This window comes from Amphiura filiformis, chromosome 5 (assembly GCF_039555335.1).
Source record: "Amphiura filiformis chromosome 5, Afil_fr2py, whole genome shotgun sequence".
Taxonomy (NCBI): Eukaryota; Metazoa; Echinodermata; class Ophiuroidea; order Amphilepidida; family Amphiuridae; genus Amphiura; species Amphiura filiformis.
In genome coordinates, this window is record NC_092632.1 from 28,553,348 (window position 1) to 28,577,866 (window position 24,519).

Sequence of the window (24,519 nt, forward strand, 5' to 3'; positions counted from 1 at the left end):
TGCAAGAATAGAGTTCAAAATACAATAAGTATTCTGCGTAAATTGTGAATCACAATCTTTCTTTGCTCGTATTGTTAGTTGAGGGCGAAAACATCAACAGAAAATATTGTTATATATCATCATCATCATCATCATCATCATCATCATCATCATCATTATCATCATCATCATCATCATCAGCAGCAGCAGCAGCAGCATCATCAGCAGCAGCATCACATCACCATTTTCTTCTTCTTCTTCTTCTTCTTCTTCTTCTTCTTCTTCTACTTTTTCTTATTCTGCTTCTTCTCCGTCTTCTTCTTCTACAAGATAGAGGATTTGAAAAACGGTCACAAATACTGAGACTGAAGGACCCAAAAAATGTCCAATAGGCTCAATTTGGATTATTTTACCGTATTTATTGCTATTCTAAATTTAAACCAATACTTTTTTTCTGTGGAAAAATGTCTAATCATATTTAGTGAGAATGAACATGCAATAGGAATGGATCAAATATGCTACAATTTGGCATGAAGGAATTACATTGACATTTAACGGAAATGACACAAAACAGTTTCCGTCGTTTTGCACCTAAAATCTTTACCTCGTTGACTTGGCTGCTTTTCCCAAGTTATTAATAAACAATCAATCTATTTTAATATTTTAAGGGTACTCAAAGTAGATTTTAGTCTTATGGGAATACTTAAAATAGAATGACACTAAACAGGTACATCTTTGGAAGCCCAGCATTATACCACTCCCTTCTTGCATGTCTTGATGGCAAAAAAAAAGAAGATCAGTACTAGCGTAACATATAGCCAAGAAATTAAGGTGTGACTTTCTATAGAGGCCTCTTTCCCCCGATACCCATGAGTTAGTTATAATGTAGCCTACATTACATCAGACCATATATCCGACGTCAAAGATAACAGTGTCTTGCTCTGTCAGTATAGCTCAGTATTACAATGACGGAACAAACTGGCGGAATACATGTTCTTCCTGATCTTCGGGCGAGTAAACGGACTTTGACGTGTCGGAGTAGTCATGGTTGTTCAACTCAAAAATTATCATTATCTAGATTAAGGAAGTAATGAAAGGTTACACCGTAAAGATTTCAATGGGTACGCAATGTAAAACATACTCTTTCAAAAATTGCTTGCTTAAAAAATGTACTGTGGTTTTAGAGATATATGTGTCGTTTTATGAAGATGTCTCGTTTACTCTTTACATCAACTCAAAAACCACGAGACATACAATATTCTAACAGTGATAATTCTTGGTCAAGACACTTCACGATTTCACAACAGCTAACTACTTTAACTGGCCTTAAAGCTTTTAACTATACCGCGCCAATAAAGTATCCTTACACTTGGAAAAATTATCACAATTTCCAAACTGAACAATATTGGGGTAAATTTGTTTTTTTAACAGATGCACTATTTAATCCTGCACATTATGACACCACATTGAATGCAATGTGACTTCAAGAAGCAAAGTTACAAGCATTTGATTAGACAGTTTTAAAAGTGACAAACTAGACTAGACATCTGGTTTGAGAGTGGTGAATGGCTAATTTATGCGTTAGGCTTTAATTTAAAACAAAACGAACAAACGAAAACTGAAACAAAAGAACTGACAAATAAAGTGAAAGTTATGAAAAGTACAGAGAAGTAAAAACTGAAATAAAAACTCCTTTAAATAACGCTTTGTATTGAAGAAACTGTGTTGTCTCTTTGTTTCCCTTGTTGGAATCTTTTTGCGCCTTGTAAAGGCCAGTTTGTCACTTTTCAAACTGGACCTTCGTCTATTCAATTGCTTGCAACTTTACTTCTTGAGGTCACATTGAATTCAATGTAGTGTCATAATGTGCAGGATTAGATAGTGCATCTATCAAAAAAACAAATTTACCCCAATATTGTTCAGTTTGGCGCAGTATATATTCATACTATTATAAAAACAGATTTTATCCTAGTCATGACTCGTGACTGGAGCAGGAGTAACTCAATTCGACTAAATTTGTCAATTTTTATCATCCATTGTATAGTTACTCGACTCGACTCCACATAAAAATAGCTCAAAATTAATGACTCGACTCGACTAGATTTTTGTGCGACGCGACGCGACTCAATTACAAGTCTGACCACAACTTACTTATAAATGAATCCATTCATGATGAAAAGATTATAAGTAAGACCTGAAATGAAAATGAAGGTAACAGGATTTACAAAAATCAGTACTTAGCAGTGATGAAGAAGCAACATATGGAAAGGTTTGGCTACAAAACGATTCTCTTAAAAACGCATCTATATGCACAGTTTCCTCTTCGATACACCTGAGTACATCATTTCGTCCAAGCAGCAGTACCTTGTAGAGAACACAGTCTGTGTTTACTCTACACGGTTGAGTGCATAGCAGCATAAGAGCTGTGTCAGTTTCTAACTGGCGACTAGTGGAAAATAGGCATCTGTGATTGGATTTTGTCAAAACCTCAAGTGTTACCTTCATACAATCAGAATGTTTTAAATCGAACGAAAGCTAACACTTCCCGCTAAAAACACGTTTTTCATTACGTCAACAGATGATGCAATTCAGTGTTTATAGCAAGGCGAATGTTGTAATGATCTGTTGAAAACAACCTATTCACGAACAAGTTTTGACCAAAATGTACATTTTAAGTCAAACCCTCAAGTGACACTTACAATATTTTTCAAATTTTATGTCATTAAATGAAAGAGCACACTTACATTGTCCATATACTGGATTCATCCCAATGGCCAATTCTCTTTAAATTACAAATATTGTGCGAAAAGTTACCATTTTCGCCTGTTTTGTCATACAGTTGTAAATTCAATGAACAATGACTTTGCTTAAAGAGCGCTTATAAATTCATATGTCTGTCAATTCAAAGAGTGGATCTTTTACCCTGTCTAAGATTTAACTATTGGAAATATCTTTAGGCTCCCTTTTTATTATGAAGAGGATTAACCGCTTCTTTAACAGCGCCAGCGCCTATTGTTATTATTTGTATTTTGGTCGTTAGTTTCATGTCCGGTGATCCCATTCAAAGAGAAAAAAGGAGAGGGCGTTATTGCATTTGGGAGTTTGTACACTATTTTATGCAACGCTGAATTTGATTAAATTGAAGCAACGACAGAGGGCGTGAATCATAGAGAAAACACGAAGAGCTCTACTTAACTGCTCTGCAGATGTGTGTGCACATAATTATATAACATGCTAGAGCACCACCATTTGATTTTTTAATTCAACAATTTTCCGAAAATACTCAGAGCAAACAAATAGTGAAAATATATAACAGTGAAACAGAAATATATTTCTATAATAATGTAGTTCTTGGCTTAATTCTACTCTGTAATGTAACCTAACTACCTTAAAATTAAAACATCCTCTACTCGTAAATGATAATGATGTTGTTGTAAATGTTGTTGTTGTTGTTGTTGTTGGTAATGATGATGATGATAATGTAGTTCAAATAGTGGTCAAATCAAGTATCATCATCACTTATTATTGCAATGCTACCAGTACGAATTTAAAAATTAAAACGACCCAAGAAAGGTTTTACTTTATAGAACATGCCTCCTTTTTTCGGTCACAAACTTGTGATATACTAAGTATTAAATAATTCAGGATGATTTCTGCAACAAATATTATTTGTGTCGCGCAATCGAGGAGTAGCATTTTCTTTAATCATACTGCCCTCTTTCGACGATATGCATTTAAACAGGGGCAAAGAATGCATTCGTAGATCCGTTTTCTTACAAATCCCTGAGCATGTCGAAAGACTTAGTTTAAATCCTTTGAACCTTTGCGATGCGTCGTCCTACGAGATGGGCAGGAGGGTGGGGGGGTCGTTGGTGTATCAGCCCAGAAGGTTGTCAACCGGCAAAGTAAAACGTTCGTATTTCGAGGTGGGGGTTAGGCCAACCATAGCTAGTACACCCGGGGGGTCACTCCCATTGTGGCCTGTACACCATCCGAGATAATAAAAACGCGTAAAAAGGGTAGTTTTTCGTGGGTAGGCACGATACGCGCGTAACGCGTTTAGGGTGTCAAAAACATGAAATATTGGAAATGAAATTTAGGGTATGAAATTGGATGCATGGAATAAAATCCCTGTTTAGGGTATAAAAACACCTGTTTAGGGTGCCATCGTCAGCAGCAGCAACATCAGCAGCATAAAAAACAGTAGTTATTATATTCGTCATATTCATCGTCATCATCATCGTCATCATCATCATCATCATCATCATCATCATCATCATCATCATCATCATCATCATCATCATCATCACCATCATCATCATCAACATCATCACATCACCATCTTCTTCTTCTTCTCCTTTTTTTTCTTCTTCTTCTCCTTCTTCTTCTTCTTCTTCTTCTTCTACATGATAGAGAATTTGAAAAATGGTCACAGGACTGAAGGACCCCAAAAATGTCCAAATGGGTCGATTTTGTATAGGCTCAATTTGGATTAATTTACCGTATTTATTGCTGTTATAAATTTAAACCAATACTTTTTTTCTGTGGAAAAATGTCTAATCATATTTAGTGAGAATGAACATGCAATAGGAATGGATCAAATATGCTACAATTTGGCATGAAGGAATTACATTGACATTTAACGGAAATGACACAAAACAGTTTCCGTCGTTTTGCACCTAAATCTTTACCTCGTTGACTTGGCTGCTTTTCCAAGTTATTAATAAACAACCAATCTATTTTTAGTATTTTAAGGGTACTCAAAGTAGATTTTAGTCTTATGGGAATACTTAAAATAGAATGACACTAAACAGGTACATCCTTGGAAGTCCAGCATTATACCACTCCCTTCTGGATGGCAAAAAAGACGCGAGGCTTTGAAAATTATCAGTACTAGCGTAACATTTAGCCAAGAAATTAAGGTGTGACTTTCTATAGAGGCCTCTTTTCCCCGATACCCATGAGTTAGTAATAAATGTACATTACATCAGACCATATATCCGACGTTAAAGATGACAGTGTCTTGCTCAGTATAGCTCAGTATTACAATGACGGAACAAACTGGCGGAATATGTTCTTCTTGATCTTCGGGCGAGTAAATGGACTTTGGCGTGTCGGAGTAGTCATGGTTGTTCAACTCAAAAACAGTTGTAAATTCAATGAACAATGACTTTGCTTAAAGAGCGCTTATAAATTCATATCTGTCAATTCAAAGAATGGATCTTTTACCCTGTCTAAGAGTTAACTATTGGAAATATATTTAGGCTCCCTTTTTATTATGAAGCGGATTAACCGTTTCTTGAACAGCGCCTATTATTATTATTTGTATTTTGGTCGTTAATTTCATGTCAAGCGTTCCCTTTCAAAGAGAGAAAAGGAGAGGGCGTTATTGCAGTTGGGAGTTTGTACACTTATCTATTTTAGGCAACGCTGAATTTGATTAAATTGAAGCAACGACAGAGGGCGTGAATCAAAAAACACAAAGAGCTCTACGTAACTGCTCTGCAGATGTGTGTGCACATTATATAACACTAGATTTCGCGGTTCTCGGGTTGGGTGGTTCTTGTGACTATCTCTAATTACCCAACACCCGTTACCTATAGGCCTACTTGCCCTGTCCTTTTAAACTACTATGATATACGTCTCTCAATGATCAAGACCCAATTTGACATAATAATCAACTTAGTAGTTTTGTAGTTGTGATGCTTACTTGGCTGTAATCTGGAAACCCATCGTTCGCCTCTTCCAAGCCCTGTCCTGCTACCACATATGAGGGCCCCCAAAATACCTCGAAATTAGTATTTGGATGTAGGCTGTTACAAAACATGATAATGTTTTGAATCTGCAATTCTATATGATAAAGTACATTGTAATAAAATCAATCGGGATAAATGTGAACGCAATTAAGCTGATATAACGGGTTATAGGTTAGGGTTAGGGTTTAACTACTGAAAAAAATATTGCACCCCGGAAATAGTCATATTCTGCTAAAAAGGCCAAAAAAAAAAGTTGTTTGCTTGTCCTCCACCGCCCGCTCCTCAGATTAAGGCCTGACCAATATTTTTTTTCTATTTAAAAAAAAAAAAAAAAAAAAGTAAAAATCATTTTTTTTTTTCAGATTTGGAGTATCTCTGGACCTAGCTAGAGCTAAATGCTAAGATCTTTCATGGTTGAAAATAAAAAAAAGCCCCCAAAAACATTTTGAGTCTTCAATATGCAAAGTTATAACTTTTGTTCATGTCATAGTCTAATATTTTTAGTGACTTCAAAATACATTGGATTTGAAATCATTAAAAGACTATGACATGAACACAAATTATAACTTTAACTGCATATTAAAGAAACAAAATGTTGGTTTTTTTAAGTCACCATGAATGATTGTAGCATAGCAAGGTCCAGGAATACGCCAAATCCGAAAAATTAAAAAAAAAAAAAAATCCGCCCGCCCGCACGTCCTCTTTCATTCTGTCGTTGGTGTATCAGCCCAGGTTTTCAACCGGCAAAGTAAAACGTTCGTATTTCGAGGTGGGGTTAGGCCAACCATAGCTAATACAGTAAAATCCATGACTTATTTTGCTCTTGTGAACTTATTCTAAGATATATGAATTCTAAATTGAATCGTTAGGTTAATATTGAGCAGAAAACACTGACTTTTAGCCGAAAGTCAACTACTTTTCTAACATAACCAGAATTTTGCGAGGACACGCTTAATACATCATTATGACGTCATGGCGAAATTGCTTGGGGAATGTTTGTTCATATGGTTGTACCCCAACTCTTCGAAGTTAGACATAGCATAAAAAGTTGTCGAAATCTGAAATTAAATCTTTAGTGTTTTAGATGTGATGACTTTTCAGTGCTGTTCATTCGTAAAACAATCATTGTTGTATTTGTCAGATTTGCATTAACCATGCTAAAATTAATATCTAAAGATCCCTTCACAAAATCATATCAGATCTTTAAAAGTATACATGATACAAACACAATAATTTTAAACCATTTTTCTAATCCTTACAAGTATGACAATTGAAAATACTCACATTTATATGACCTTTCAAAGCTTTATAGGTAGTTTCCTGGATTCGCTTACACGGAAGGCTGTATGACTTTAAGAAACATTCATAACAGATATCTATACTTGGGCATTGATTCTTTTGCTAAATATTTTATCATAACGTCAGGCTTCTGATCTCACACCACCAAATCAGAGTCTAAGAAGTGAAATTAAGGGCGCACAACGATATAATTCTATTTGGTGGTGTGAAATCTGAATGATCCAACATGTTTCTGATTGTCCTTAATTTCAGACTATTTTAATCTAATTAACTTATTTTTAGCATAATTTGAGCAAGAAGCTGGTTAAAAAAAATTTCAAGCAGAATCATTGTGTCTCTGACATGTGCTATCTACTGAAGATAGCATTGTGATTTCCAAGTTAAAAGTTCATCAAGACTTAGGCTTTCAGCAATTTACAGTCCAGAGGGACAGGAAGCCAGGCAGACACACAGAAACAAAGAAGAACATGTCCACAATGCCTGAATTATAAGTGTTGAATTATATGGCCTATTAGTGAAATCTTAAGTCTACCCCCCCATAAGCTTACCTGATCCATGGGCACATTTTATGAGCTCCAACCAGTGCCCTAGCCCATGTGCCACCATATACTGATGTCTTCCCCATCTGGTACTGAGTCACTGCATACCATCATGATTGTAAACATTACATGGGTTACCAGTAGTGGAATCAAATGCTTAGCCTACCCCCCCAACAGACACACACAAACCGTAAGCTTACCTGATCCAGGCGCCTATTTCATGAGTTCCGACCAGTACCCTACCACCATACTGATGTCTTCTCTATCTGCCACTGTGTCATTGCATGCCATTGATGATGTAAGCTTACCAAATATTATGATTGTAACCATTGCATGGGCCTAAGTCACTCTACGAAATGGAATCTTTCACTCAAACACACATTTCGGGTCAAAACTCACCTTAGCACTGGTATATTTGTAGCAAATGTTGCAGTTCTCTTCAATTTTAGCCTTTAATTACATAAATTCAGTCAATGCACTTCTTCGGTGGATGCAAACGCAAATTTGGAACAGGGCTAACTTGCTCAATCAAAAGTTGAGACTCACACACACAGCTCCATTCAGATCTCACACCACCAAATCAGAGTCCCATAGAGATATGTGCTAAATTTGCCTTAAGAAAACGTCATTTTTCTTCACAGGAGCGACTCAGTTTTAAGCGACAGCTATGATGGTTGAAATCAGCCCTTGCCTGATCCCTCTGGCTGGGAAAAATATAGGTTGACCGTCATTATTTTTTACGACTGGCCCTCGAAGTCTACGATGTCTGGGAATTGCCTATTTTACAGGCAAAACCATGCCAGTGTTTCTGTAAAGAAAAGGCTGCTTAAAATCATTAAAAGTTATTTGATCTCGCCCATCTGTGGTACACTTGCAGGAAATAATATTACTAATCATGACCAATCCAAATTTGGCTATAATTATGCAAATTTCTGCTCATTTTAATGCTTAAATTGAGAATACATGGGTTTTTCTAAGAAGTGAAATTAAGGGCGCACAACGATATAATTCTATTTGGTGGTGTGAAATCTTCTGTGACAATAGAGACACCAACCATAATAAGGTGCATTAATTTTAAAGTCCTAGCAAGATGTTATCAAAAACGCTTTTTGTTTTGTACAGATAATCCATTTACCATGTATACTTTTCAAAACAAATTCCGTTAATTAATTAGCATTATTAGCAAGGCTTCCTAGGTTTTAAACACTATAATGAATATGGACGTGACCATGGTGACAGAAGTTTGTTTGATATCTTGATTGAGTGCCTCTTCATGGATATGAAGTAATGCAAGACGTTCATATTTTTAATACGCGGTTTATTTTCTTTCTCCCTCTCCTCTCGATCTCCCGTTCTCTTCTCTTTCTCCCTCTCCTTCTTTCTCTCTTTTCTCCCCTTCTTCTCGTCCCTATTTTCCCCCTTCTCCGTCCTCATTTTATGTGGGGGGGGGGGGATCTGCTCCGTGCCCCTCCCCTCCCCCGCTTGTTGGGCCCGTGAGTGTACTTTGAGTACTTTGAGCCTGTTTATAGTGAGCCATCTTATCCGTTAATTAGCGTATTTTAGCGTAAAGTACTGTGAAATCAATTGTTGTTATTGCTGTATAAGTTTTCCGTGTACAGCCACTGGGTGTAAAAACATCGAAAATGAAAATTTGATTATAATGAATTAGTTACAAGTAACATGCGAGGCAATGAGGATACGGGTAGCCATGTTGGTGCCCTTTATTCGACAGCAAATGAGAACGTATTTCTGAATAAATGGTGGGCAGACTGCTGCTGAATTTATAGACACAATTGAAAATCAATACCGAGTTAATTGGGTTCACTTTGGCGTTCACTTTTTGTAGGCCATTTGTTAAAAGTTCACGAACATGCGCTTTCTGCTAATTATGAAAAGAGATCTCCAATTTTAACTAGGTTTAACAGGCGCGTAGCCAGCATGATAAATAATAATAATAATAAATAAATTTTGGATTTATAAAGCGCCTTTATCCAGATCTTAGAGGACTCAAAGCTTCAATGGTGAATCATCACAATCAGATCGCATCAACTAGACCAGTTGCTGCCGAACGGCGCACACCTATCCGCATTTAGATTGTAACATCCACCAATTATCTGTGCAGTTCCCCAAATTCCATTTGGTGAAGGAAGTTTTTTGATAACCAAACAACTAATCACCGATTTTTGCGATACAGGAGGAAACCGGAGATCCCGGAGAAACCTGCGAGAGCGAGCATGGAATCGGGATAAACCAAGTGCACATGAGTCTTTGGGCCGCGCCGGGGCTCGAACCCGGGACCTTAGTGGTGCAAGGTGAGGGAACTACCGCTGCGCCAACTCGCTCCCCCCAATTGCCAGTCCGGAGGGAGGTGGGCAATCGCCAGTATCGTCCATATTCTCCTTCTCCTTCCCCTCCTTTCTCTCTTTTCTCCCCATTTCCCGCTTCTCCTTCCCAATTTTAGGTGTCTGGGTGGGACAGTCTTCCCCCTTCCCCACTGGCTACGCTACTGATGTTTAAAGATATTCCTTAGAATGATTTCACAAGAGCAAAGTTAAAATCATGAATTATACTGTGAACCTATGATGGAATTCAACACCCTGCTCACACCATTATATAGGGACTTCAAGGTCGACTTACCAGTATGCTTCGACTATATTTATAAATACATTTTTATAAATATGGACGTGACCACCTCCGCGCTGCCATACCAGATTGTAGACAGCATGTCTGGTTAATTCAATAATTCTGTCGCGGCTTGATTTCTGCAATTCCATCTTGACAGGTATCACTGCTGATCAACTTAACCGTCTCCAACGTATTCAAAATTGTGCGGCCCGTCTTATTGTCAAAAAAAGAAAGCATGAGCATATTACACCAATCCTCATCGAGCTTCACTGGCTGCCCGTCGAATTGCGCATCCAATTTAAACTTGCTATTCTGGCTTTCCGTCACTTCGATGGCACTTTACCACCATACCTGTCATCTGCGCTTTGTACTTATCAAACTTCCCGCTCCCTTCGATCATCCTCTGAAAAATTACTCAAAACTCCTCGGGTTAACCTTAAATCAGCCGGTGAACGCTCATTTCATTTTGCTGCTCCAACTGTTTGGAACTCGCTTCCAAACAACCTTCGTAACATCCCCACACTTTCTCAATTTAAACGTCAGCTTAAAACCCATCTCTTTCGTCAAGCATTTCCAGATTCACAGAATTAATTGCTTCTTTGTTTGTTTGTCTTTTCATGTGTTTGCGCGCTCTGAGTTCCACGGAAGATTTTGCGCCTTAAAAGAATCATTCATTATTATTATTATTATTATTATTATTACAACAAGTCATCACCACAGACCGAGTGACAAACTATAATGAGCTGACATCATCACCCAATTTACATCTCGCCGTCCACAGCCAATACAATTGGAGCACCATTGGCCTGTTTGCCAAATATTCATGAGAACTGCATACACTGCCACGAGAGGATGATCATTGAGCAGAAAACACTGACTTTTAGCCGAAAGTCAACTACTTTTCTAACATAACCAGAATTTTGCGAGGACACGCTTAATACATCACTATGACGTCATGGCGACATTGCTTGGGGAATGTTTGTTCATATGGTTGTACCCCAACTCTTCGAAGTTAGACATAGCATAAAAAGTTGTCGAAATCTGAAATTAAATCTTTAGTGTTTTAGATGTGATGACTTTTCAGTGCTGTTCATTCGTAAAACAATCATTGTTGTATTTGTCAGATTTGCATTAACCATGCTAAAATTAATATCTAAAGATCCCTTCACAAAATCATATCAGATCTTTAAAAGTATACATGATACAAACACAATAATTTTAAACCATTTTTCTAATCCTTACAAGTATGACAATTGAAAATACTCACATTTATATGACCTTTCAAAGCTTTATAGGTAGTTTCCTGGATTCGCTTACACGGAAGGCTGTATGACTTTAAGAAACATTCATAACAGATATCTATACTTGGGCATTGATTCTTTTGCTAAATATTTTATCATAACGTCAGGCTTCTGTGACAATAGAGACACCAACCATAATAAGGTGCATTAATTTTAAAGTCCTAGCAAGATGTTATCAAAAACGCTTTTTGTTTTGTACAGATAATCCATATACCATGTATACTTTTCAAAACAAATTCCGTTAATTAATTAGCATTATTAGCAAGGCTTCCTAGGTTTTAAACACTATAATGAATATGGACGTGACCATGGTGACAGAAGTTTGTTTGATATCTTGATTGAGTGCCTCTTCATGGATATGAAGTAATGCAAGACGTTCATATTTTTAATACGCGGTTTATTTTCTTTCTCCCTCTCCTCTCGATCTCCCGTTCTCTTCTCTTCTCCTCTCCTTCTTTCTCTCTTTTCCCCCCTTCTTCTCGTCCCTATTTTCCCCCTTCTCCGTCCTCATTTTAGGTGGGGAGGGGGATCTGCTCCGTGCCCCTCCCCTCCCCCGCTTGTTGGGCCCGTGAGTGTACTTTGATTACTTTGAGCCTGTTTATAGTGAGCCATCTTATCCGTTAATTAGCGTATTTTAGCGTAAAGTACTGTGAAATCAATTGTTGTTATTGCTGTATAAGTTTTCCGTGTACAGCCACTGGGTGTAAAAACATCGAAAATGAAAATTTGATTATAATGAATTAGTTACAAGTAACATGCGAGGCAATGAGGATACGGGTAGCCATGTTGGTGCCCTTTATTCGACAGCAAATGAGAACGTATTTCTGAATAAATGGTGGGCAGACTGCTGCTGAATTTATAGACACAATTGAAAATCAATACCGAGTTAATTGGGTTCACTTTGGCGTTCACTTTTTGTAGGCCATTTGTTAAAAGTTCACGAACATGCGCTTTCTGCTAATTATGAAAAGAGATCTCCAATTTTAACTAGGTTTAACAGGCGCGTAGCCAGCATGATAAATAATAATAATAATAAATAAATTTTGGATTTATAAAGCGCCTTTATCCAGATCTTAGAGGACTCAAAGCTTCAATGGTGAATCATCACAATGAGATCGCATCAACTAGACCAGTTGCTGCCGAACGGCGCACACCTATCCGCATTTAGATTGTAACATCCACCAATTATCTGTGCAGTTCCCCAAATTCCATTTGGTGAAGGAAGTTTTTTTGATAACCAAACAACTAATCACCGATTTTTGCGATACAGGAGGAAACCGGAGATCCCGGAGAAACCTGCGAGAGCGAGCATGGAATCGGGATAAACCAAGTGCACATGAGTCTTTGGGCCGCGCCGGGGCTCGAACCGGGACCTTAGTGGTGCAAGGTGAGGGAACTACCGCTGCGCCAACTCGCTCCCCCAATTGCCAGTCCGGAGGGAGGTGGGCAATCGCCAGTATCGTCCATATTCTCCTTCTCCTTCCCCTCCTTTCTCTCTTTTCTCCCCATTTCCCGCTTCTCCTTCCCAATTTTAGGTGTCTGGGTGGGACAGTCTTCCCCCTTCCCCACTGGCTACGCTACTGATGTTTAAAGATATTCCTTAGAATGATTTCACAAGAGCAAAGTTAAAATCATGAATTATACTGTGAACCTATGATGGAATTCAACACCCTGCTCCCACCATTATATAGGGACTTCAAGGTCGACTTACCAGTATGCTTCGACTATATTTATAAATACATTTTTATAAATATGGACGTGACCACCTCCGCGCTGCCATACCAGATTGTAGACAGCATGTCTGGTTAATTCAATAATTCTGTCGCGGCTTGATTTCTGCAATTCCATCTTGACAGGTATCACTGCTGATCAACTTAACCGTCTCCAACGTATTCAAAATTGTGCGGCCCGTCTTATTGTCAAAAAAAGAAAGCATGAGCATATTACACCAATCCTCATCGAGCTTCACTGGCTGCCCGTCGAATTGCGCATCCAATTTAAACTTGCTATTCTAGCTTTCCGTCACTTCGATGGCACTTTACCACCATACCTGTCATCTGCGCTTTGTACTTATCAAACTTCCCGCTCCCTTCGATCATCCTCTGAAAAATTACTCAAAACTCCTCGGGTTAACCTTAAATCAGCCGGTGAACGCTCATTTCATTTTGCTGCTCCAACTGTTTGGAACTCGCTTCCAAACAACCTTCGTAACATCCCCACACTTTCTCAATTTAAACGTCAGCTTAAAACCCATCTCTTTCGTCAAGCATTTCCAGATTCACAGAATTAATTGCTTCTTTGTTTGTTTGTCTTTTTCATGTGTTTGCGCGCTCTGAGTTCCACGGAAGATTTTGCGCCTTAAAAGAATCATTCATTATTATTATTATTATTATTATTATTATTATTACAACAAGTCATCACCACAGACCGAGTGACAAACTATAATGAGCTGACATCATCACCCAATTTACATCTCGCCGTCCACAGCCAATACAATTGGAGCACCATTGGCCTGTTTGCCAAATATTCATGAGAACTGCATACACTGCCACGAGAGGATGATCATTGAGCAGAAAACACTGACTTTTAGCCGAAAGTCAACTACTTTTCTAACATAACCAGAATTTTGCGAGGACACGCTTAATACATCATTATGACGTCATGGCGACATTGCTTGGGGAATGTTTGTTCATATGGCTGTACCCCAACTCTTCGAAGTTAGACATAGCATAAAAAGTTGTCGAAATCTGAAATTAAATCTTTAGTGTTTTAGATGTGATGACTTTTCAGTACTGTTCATTCGTAAAACAATCATTGTTGTATTTGTCAGATTTGCATTAACCATGCTAAAATTAATATTTAAAGATCCCTTTACAAAATCATATCAGATCTTTAAAAGTATACATGATACAAACACAATAATTTTAAACCATTTTTCTAATCCTTACAAGTATGACAATTGAAAATACTCACATTTATATGACCTTTCAAAGCTTTATAGGTAGTTTCCTGGATTCGCTTACACGGAAGGCTGTATGACTTTAAGAAACATTCATAACAGATATCTATACTTGGGCATTGATTCTTTTGCTAAATATTTTATCATAACGTCAGGCTTCTGTGACAATAGAGACACCAACCATAATAAGGTGCATTAATTTTCAAGTCCTAGCAAGATGTTATCAAAAACGCTTTTTGTTTTGTACAGATAATCCATATACCATGTATACTTTTCAAAACAAATTCCGTTAATTAATTAGCATGATTAGCAAGGCTTCCTAGGTTTTAAACACTATAATGAATATTGGCGTGACCATGGTGACAGAAGTTTGTTTGATATCTTGATTGAGTGCCTCTTCATGGATATGAAGTAATGCAAGACGTTCATATTTTTAATACGCGGTTTATTTTCTTTCTCCCTCTCCTCTCGATCTCCCTCTCGATCTCTTCGCTTTCTCTTTCTCTTTCTCCCTCTCCTTCTTTCTCTCTTTTCTCCCCTTCTTCTCGTCCCTATTTTCCCCCTTCTCCGTCCTCATTTTAGGTGGGGAGGGGGATCTGCTCCGTGCCCCTCCCCTCCCCCGCTTGTTGGGCCCGTGAGTGTACTTTGATTACTTTGAGCCTGTTTACAGTGAGCCAGCTTATCCGTCATTTAGCGTATATTAGCGTATAAGTACTGGAAATCAAGTTATTGCTGGGTCATTCCATATGAAATCAAGGAGGCGCCCCACCTGACCCCCTCAGATTTGCTTTATATTTTAGTCATATGTTGTACCTGTAAAAATATTAAAAACCTGCAAATTTGAGGTCTGTAGCTCTTACAGATTTTCTGTGGCAGCCATTTAAAGTTGGAGTAGGGGTGTCTAAATTTTGATTCTGTAATTGCGCGTTGTGTCACGGGGTCATTAAATATGCAAGAAAAAATGTAATGTTTTGTAAACTGGCAAGTTTAGCCCCCCCTAAATTCACATTTTTTTGTCAGATTAATTATTTTTTGTTATCACTGATGCTATATATAGGATAAATACAATGCATATCCAAAAAATTGAGGTCACAACTCATTTACATTTCGAACAGCGCCCTCACGAAGATGAAATTTATTGCAAATTCAACATTTTCAGGGGACCCAAAGTCGATGTAGTCCACCTTCAAAATTTATAAAACATCACTTTTATATAACTACTAGTCTTAAATTACAACTTTGCTAAGTCCCAGTAATTGTATAGGTTGACTTCATATAAAATGACAAACCCAAAGTTGACCATTTTCTTATGATTGCATGTAGTGCAAATGTGCCGAATTCGGAAGGCTTAAAAGTCAAATTGGCCCCAATATTGAAAATGACACAATTGAAAATCAATACCGTATTAATTGGGGTCACTTTGGCGTTCACTTTTTGTAGGTCAATTTTAAAAAGTTCACGAACATGCGCTTTCTGATATATGAAAAGAAATCTCTAATATTAACTAGGTTTAACAGGCGCGTAGCCAGCATTGTCAGTCCGGGGGGGGGGCAATCGTCAGTATCGTCCATATTCTCCCTCTCCTCCACCTTCTTTCTCTCTTTCCTCCCCTTCTTCTCGTCCCCATTTCCCGCTCCACCGTCTCCATTATAGGTGTCCGGGGTGGGGCAGTCTGCCCCCTGGCCCCCCTCCCCCGCTGGCTACGACACTGAGGTTTAAAGTCCATATTCCTTAGAATGATTTCACAAGAGCAAAGTAAAAATCATGATTTATACTGTAAACCTATGATGGACTTACCAGTATGCTTCGACTATATTTATAAATACATTTTTATAAATATGGACGTGACCACCTCCGCGCTGCCATAACAGATTGTAGACAGCATTACAACAAGTCATCACCACAGACCGAGTGACAAACTATAATGAGCTGACATCCCAATTTACATCTCGCCGTCCACAGCCAATACAATTGGAGCACCATTGGCCTGTTTGCCAAATATTCATGAGAACTGCATACACTGCCACGAGAGGATGATCATATGTAAATGAGAATGTACACAATGAGCTGCGCATTCATGGCTACGTGGGTTGGTCAATAATATCCCGCAACCATTATTTATCTCCACTCATGCATGACTTAGATGACTGTTACTTACGATCAATAAAGTTTGTAACTTTGTCTTTCAAAACACACAACAATTAGTATCAGAGTACCTTTAATTACGTAATCTCATTTGCATAAAGTCATTGCCATATGTACACTGACAATTGTCAACATTGGCGGGAAATTTGAATTGTAGTTGAGGAACGTGTTATAAAAAGAAGCAGAAGTGAGGACCAAAGCAATCTACAAGCCTTATTTTTGGTATGAGGTAATCCGAGTATATTCAATTGATAATTGTGAAAGAAGAAATGTATCCGTCAACAGATCATGAAAGAGACTATCTTTGAACTTCACCAAAAATAGGCCTTAACGACAAACAAAAATGGTGTGAAAATCGGGAGAAAAAAGCCCACACGGTAGAAGAAATAATCCAAATTATCTCCAAAATAAAACAAAAACAAATATGTGATGCGATCAAGCCAAATCAGTCGGAACTCGGGAATATTGATTTTGAGATATAGCCAAACAAAGAAAAATTTTCCTTTTGTTTCCTCTTGTTTTGGAAACTCTTTAATTGCACATATCTTTGGAACGAGTTGTTCAATTTTAATGGGATTTTCTGCAAAATCCAGCTTTATAAATGCTTTTTACCATTCTATAGGAAACTGAAAATGTATTATTGCCGAGTTCCGACTGATTTTGCTGGATCGCATCACATATGATTATTGGTATGGTATGAGAGATCATAGTTAGCACAATAGAATTTGTTGCAATAAAAACAGAAATATGCGCATGCGTTGATGGTACGCATGATTGAAAGTACCAAAAATGTGTGGAAAAGGTAAAATTTCATCAAAAAAGCGCTAAAAATATGACTAATACAAGGTTTGCGGAACAGTAGCTGGGTAAGTGAATTGCTATACCAAGTCTTATGCTAGAATTAGACATACCTTTCGAAATTCAAATTTCTTATTCAATCCAGAGCCTCTCTATGGTGTGCTACTTTGATTACAAAAACATGAGCTTTTGAAAACAAGGGTTCATTAAGAAAGAAATGTTTGTGATTTCGCCACAGGGATCTCCCTTTTTAATAATCAATAGATACCCAATCAAACCAGGTACCATTTGTTAAATTTTGTCATCGATTAATCCTTCTATCTCTTATTATGTAAAGAACAATGGGTGATAAAGCCTACTCAAAATTGGAGATATTCAACACGACCTCTTTTCTTTAATAAAAATGGTATAGGTCTAAAAAGAGTACAGCATCATTCCTATGTTATCGGTCTAAAAAGTTGCAAAAACCGCGCCAGATTCCATACTTTTATTCTCGAGATATTTGGAATTATGTAACAATACCTCAATTTGGCGCGAGATTTTCTTGACCATTTTTCACCATAAATCAGGCAGTGCCCATACACTATTGTGTTTATGCTAATGTCATTACGTAATCAAGTATTCAGTACCGCTAATACATATTTATTTTGAAAGACAAAAGTACAAACTTGTATTTAGCGTAAGTAACAGTCATCCAAGTCATGCATGAGCGGAGATACACCATAGTTGCGGGAACTTATTGACCAGCCCTCGTATTACAGGTTGTGCATATGACGTATCATATCGTAAATATGGCGGACTACTCAAATGCATTCAACAAAAGCATGATTGCAATCTACAGGCGATAGTTCGTCTTACACGCATAACAAATGCAGTATCATTGTAGCTAAGTTCTATAAAGCATATCCATGTACAAAGTACTCACATTTTATGGAGACTCGACGTTTCGAAACCTTCTTGTCTGGTTTCCTAATCATGAGTGATGACTTGATCCAGCAACACTGGTGGTGTTTCTAGAAGATGCAGTGTTTCTAGAATTGTTCTGGATCAAATGGGCATAACTGTGACTGAGGTTGAATGCTACGCCCCCTTGGTTGTTCATTGCTTTGTCTCCCCTGCGACGAATCCATATGGATTCCCTTATCCATCTGGGATATCTTTCGTCTTCTCGGTGGAGGAGCTTTGCTCCCTCCCAGTCTATAACGTGGTTTGTTGCGGCGACATGGTCTGATATGGCCGATTTGTGTTGGTCTGATATTGAAGAGAGTCTATTTGCTCTGGTTTGGATTTTATTGATGATTTTGTCCGCTTCCTTCCTATGTTCTTTGATACGTGTGCTGAGGAGTCTTCCAGTTTCGCCCACATAGACAAAGTCACAGTTGTTACAGCCAATTTCGTATACGCAGCCCGTGGTCTCTGTGGGTTCGCGTTTGTCTTTTGGATGCACAAGTGATTTTCTTAGTGTGCTGTGAGGTTTGAAGGCGGTGGCGAAGTTATGTTTCTTGAAGACGCGTTGGAGTTTTTCTGAAGTTCCTTGCACATATGGAAGTACTATCATGCCTTTTGACTGTTGGTTCTGGTCAGTCTTTTTCTTGGTTTTGGGCGTTTTGTTTCTTTGCTGAGTTTTGACTTTATTAATTGTCCATTCAGGATAGTTACATTTTTTGAGTGCTTGCCGGATGTGGTCTTCTTCTTTTTGTCTGTCTTTGGGATCTGTGACAATCCGCTCAGCTCTGTCCAATAATGTTCTGACTACGCCAAGTTTATGTTGTAATGGGTGGTGTGAGTTGAAGTTCAGATATTGGTCTGTATGTGTTGGTTTTCTATAGATGAGGAGTTTGATTGCGCCATCTGGTTTGCGAATTATGAGCGTGTCCAGGAATGGGATTTGTTTCTCTTTTTCTGGTTCGTGCGTGAATTTGATGCTGCCTGTGTCATCTGTCTTGTTCAAGTGTTCAGTAAGTTGATCTACACTGCCTTGTTTGACTATCTCCAAAACGTCATCGACGTAGCGCTTCCATAACTTGGGACGGCAATCAATGGGTGCTGTAGCCATGGCTTTCTGTTCTAAAAATTCCATGCAAAATTCTGCAATGATTGCCGACACGGGGCTACCCATGGCCGTTCCAAATTTTTGTCTTTGGCCGCGAAAGACAAAGTAAGTGGTGGTGCATAAAAACTCCATGAGGTCCTCAACACTTAAATTGGTGCGTTGGTTCAGATCGCGGTCGTTGTCTAGCCTTTTTCTGATGATATTGAGTGTCTCATTGATGGGAACGTTGGTGAATAAGGAGACAACGTCATGTGAATTAAACATTTCGCCATCTTCTATAAGCACTTCGGCGAGATCACTGGCCAGTTGTTGGGAGTTGTTAACATGATATTCTGTTTTGCCGATGAGGGGGGACAATATATCTGACATGGATCTTGAAGTAGCATAGCCAATGGAGCAAGTATACTCCACAATTGGTCTAAGCGGGGTCCCCGGTTTATGTATCTTTGGTGTACAGTACATGCGAGGAACGCTTTCAGATGTAGGGTACAGGTAGTCATAGTCTTTCTGATTGATCTTAGTTTCCTTCTTGAGACGAGAGAGTATGCTCACAAGTTTTGATTTGTAAGTTTTGGTTGGGTCTTTGGCAAGTTTTTCATAAGTTTTCTCATCATCGAGCATGATCTTGATTTTATTTTCATACTCTTCTTTGTCCATTACAACACTGGCGCGACCTTTGTCACTAGGGACAATGATGATTGATTCCTCAGCTTTTAGTTCTTTTAGAGCTTTTTGTTCTTCTTTGGTGATGTTTGACTTGGGTACTTTTGATGATTTTAAAGAACCAATTATTTCTCCTCTTAACTGTTCAGCATCTGATTTATTCAAGCGTATACAGGCTCTTTCAGTAGCTTCAATAACATCATCAATTAGAAGAGACTGTGGAGTGGGAGCAAAGTTCATCCCCTTGGCGAGTAAGCTGGTTTGAGTGTCATTAAGGTTAAATGCAATTGATTTTCAAGGCTTGGTTCCAGAGGGGCGTAAGTTAATAATGGAAACAGCCATGCATGTGACCTAGGGCCACGGACAAACCGTGGCTCGTGGTGAGTCATCCTATATGTTGCAGGGATAGGGAAGGGGCGACCAAGATAGGACCATATGGGCTGATGGGGGGGTGATTGTGGGCAGCCGTTTTCGGCAATTTTCCTTTGGATTTTCTAAATTTTCAATTTTTAAAATTATCCTGGATGATATCTGTCGTGAAATAAATCAATGCTTCTATAGGCTATAATAGGCCTAGTATGCTTATTTATACCCTGATTATGCAATATATAGGCCTACAACAATAACTACAACAACAAAACCAACAACCAATATTTTGTTAATCTAATTTGTAAAAATATATTCATAGGCCGCGCCTATTAGACTAGTATAGCCTAAAAATTCCTGAATTATATAATGAAAAAAACCGGGCAAAAACAATCAATCGCTGCAGTCAGAAAGAAAGAAACGAACAAGAAAAAAGAACAAAGTGAGAGAAAAATAAAATACAATAGATGGAATGGACCACATAGGGACTCGAACACGTACCAAAGTTTTCCAGCTCAAAACTATAGTATTATAGAGTCGAACGTGAGTTCGGCGCGCTAACCGATTGAGCTACTGAGTGACCTGTGAAATCGATTGATCTCAAACTGACTATTATGGAATAGTGCATACCGGGCTCTTATGATAAACAATCTCATCACCGCTGTAAATGTCGGAGGTATCTATGGCGAAAAACCTCGATTTTTGCAAAAGTAGCTTAAATTTGGAGTGAAATTCAAATGGTAAAGGAATCGACATACTTTTGAGAAATAATGTAGGCAGTTAGAAATCAAAATTAACGTTCCACAATCCAGATATCGATAATGTAACATAACAGTGTTTTGTGGTACAAGATTCTCGAAAATTGTTCCCAAAACGGGCTAATAAAATTTAATCGGTACTGTATTTTGTTCTTCCCCATGTCAACATTATTTCTTTGGTCGATTTGTAGTACAATACAAAAAAGGAGAAAACAATCACTCGGCGTGGTTTTATACGGAGCGAATATATGAAAAAAACTGCATGGAACGTGTTTTGATCTTGTGAACATGGTGCGTAAAAATGATTTAAACGAAGGATTTTCAAACGGATTCTAAAAATTTGTATAAACACACAAAAATAATGTTAAGATACATATATGCACCAACATTTGACTCACTGCGATATTTGATTGCTGAGAAAACGCGGTTTTAGAGAACAACTTTATACGTCTTTTATACGTTTTTTATACGTTTCTTCGTGTAACCTTAAGCTTGTACTTGGAGAGATTAACCACCCACCGTTTTAGTTGTGATCCACTCAAGTCTACATCTTCACTGTTCTGTTTTTGCACATTTGGTAAGCTTATGGATTTTTCTTTAAGCTTCTGTAGTTTCTCTATTTGTCGAGACTTTGTGGAAGTGAAGGTTTTCTCGCGGGATGTTTACAAGAGTAATCACTTGGTTGTTTACGTCGCTTGGCAACAACGTTTCTAGATCTTTGATACATTTTTCCTTTGTGCTGTTTAAATTCTTGATTTTGTTGCTGGTGACCCGAATTCTTTCTTGAAGCAATTGTTTTTGTGCTCTGTTGACCATTTGATCCAGAACAATTCTAGAAACACTACATCTTCTAAAAACACCACCAGTGTTGCTGGATCAAGTCATCACTCATGATTAGGAAACCAGACAAGAAGGTTTCGAAACGTCGAGTCTCCATAAAATGTGAGTACTTTGTACATGGATATGCTTTATAGAACTTAGCTACAATTGAACATTGAACTATCCAAATGAACCTCTTCCAGAAAAAATGCAGTACCATCAAATAGGTTGATGACAACATTTGATTGAATGGACTGCACTGTGCTACTAACTGATTACGGTGAAGGACACCGGTTCAAATCCAGTCAATGATCAGAAGGCAAATTGCGTCAAGTGGTCATGAGTCAATGCATGATCAATTTGCATAAAATTGGTTCGAATGGTTGGTTTCAAATATTGCATGGTACATGAAGGAAAAACTTGATACCCGAATGATGTCCAAATTTGGCTCAAATTATGGTTCATACTATCAAGTGAGTTTGATATTTTTATGAATGGACTGTAGTATTAATGGTAGCACACAGCCTTCTGTACATGTCAGCGCTGAACGCATGGTATATGTACCATGTATTGTCAATGGCATTATCGGGCCTTGATTCACTACGAAACAGTGAAATTCTTGGTTGAAATTACATCAGGTACTTGTGTCGGTTTTCTAAGTTTTTAAATTTTTTTGCAACATGAAGATAACATTATTCAAATCAATAGTAATTGTGTATTTTGACTTAAATACATTTGCGGCTTTCGAAAGGAGTGGATGCGTGCAGTTAGCCTATACCGATGAGTGTCTGATTTTTTCACGACACACTGTGAATGGGATATGTCCTCGGACTTTTTGCTAATGGTCAGTCTCGTAGTGACCTATACTAGATATAGACCTATACATTTGAATGCAAAGGCGAAACAACATTAGACTACTAAAAAAACTTTCAAAATGTTGTTTTTGATAACATATTACAAATTCGGAATCCCCAATGTGTAATAATTGTGCTAGTCGAATAATACTTAAATTTGATGATATTTACCTGCAGAGTTCCTATCCTTTTCTGTATAGTGGTCAATGCATGAAGATTTGGTCATACTTGTAGGTTTTGGTATGTCCTGACCATGGGTCACGTGCGTATTTATGAAAACGTATTTATAAATATAGTCGAAGCATACTGCTTATAATGGAAATGGGTTAACATTGTTATCATTGAGCGCAAAAGGATGGATGTACGATTATCTTAAGTCATGTGGGTGTAAACAAAGGTGTTTTAGTATGCCGGATGAAAACCTTAGGGGTTGGTGCCCCACCCCAAGGTAGGATGAGGAGGAGGGTTCATTGGGACATACAATTTTGACAAATCAAGAGTTCAGAACCAGAAAGCCGTAACTCACTATGACCAGCTCTCACAAAATGAGCATAAAATTGGCTCCTTGCTTTGGTCTTCAAAAATCAATATTTCCTCCACAATGTCTTTTGTTTTCTATTGAATTTTGTCATGATCAATGGACTGTATCTTTTATAGTGCCCCGGCGACTTTATACTTTATGCTTATTTTGTGGGGGCAGGTGATTGTGAGTTGAGGCTTTCTGGCTCGCAACCCTCGAAATATTGAAAATACATGATTACAGCTAATAAAAGTTCTTTGCCAAAGGAAAAATTTACGCTACTGACGGTTTCGCCAGAAACCTTGTGGATATCTCAAAGCGATTGATGTTGTTATTGATCCATCTGCTTGGAGCGGGAATCCCGGCCGGATGTTATTGTTTTACCGGAAGTATTCCTGTCTCCAATGTTGGTATTGAGCAGAGGATCAAAGATGTAGCTTAGAAAGAATCCTCATTTCAAATATATAGTTTTGGTTTCTCTATTGTTCAGAAAATCAAGGGATTAAAATGTGGAGATGAACTGGTATGCAATCATAACACTATTGTGCTGGGAGGACACAAGAGGGTATATATAATCAAAAGTATAATGGCCTATAACCATACGTATATAATAGCCTATTGTGCTAACCTTTTCATTATCGATATCTATCAACGCGGGCGACTTTTGCCGTAGGTGGCATACTTCCATGACACCATAAAATTACACCCGAATTCCGAGATTCGTTTGATAAGGTATGCATAGACATCGTTAAGACACAAATGATGGATATATACGAGACCTAGGCCTACATGTAGAAATCATGTGCATATATTGAGGGGGGGGGGGTGTTTTGTTTATTTGTCTGAAATATAAACGATGCATGATGATGTAGATGATTTGATTATGAATTAGATTATTCCCGGAAAGCACAACCCATACCTCTTACCTATGTTCCTCCGCCACCTATATATAACCTCCTCCTCCCCCTCCCCACACTCGATATCGACTCTTCCCTATTATTCCACTCCACTCTTGAGCCCCCTCTCCCCTCCTTCCCTTCCCACTTCCAATGCTCTCTCCCTCTGTTTCTCTTTCTCCTTACCCT

The 24,519-nt window shown here is 38.1% G+C and overlaps 1 protein-coding gene across 1 annotated transcript; it reads right to left on the reverse strand.

Moving 5' to 3' along the window:
- Positions 1–273: 273 nt before the first annotated feature.
- Positions 274–20,357, reverse strand: LOC140152113 (uncharacterized). Its single transcript, XM_072174409.1, has 2 exons — positions 18,464–20,357; positions 274–302 (listed from the first exon to the last, which is right to left on the reverse strand). The coding sequence occupies exons 1-2, from the start codon at positions 20,355–20,357 to the stop codon at positions 274–276; spliced, it is 1,923 nt and encodes a 640-aa protein (XP_072030510.1).
- Between the last annotated feature and the right edge of the window lie 4,162 nt (positions 20,358–24,519).

Excerpts from the sequence above, each read along its gene's own strand:
- LOC140152113 (XM_072174409.1), bottom strand. The coding sequence starts at position 20,357 with ATGAACTTTGCTCCCACTCCACAGTCTCTTCTAATTGATGATGTTATT. Across the intron at positions 303-18,463 it reads AGCATTCAACCTCAGTCACA|AAGAAGAAGACGGAGAAGAA; the intron begins GTTATGCCCATT and ends TCTATCTTGTAG.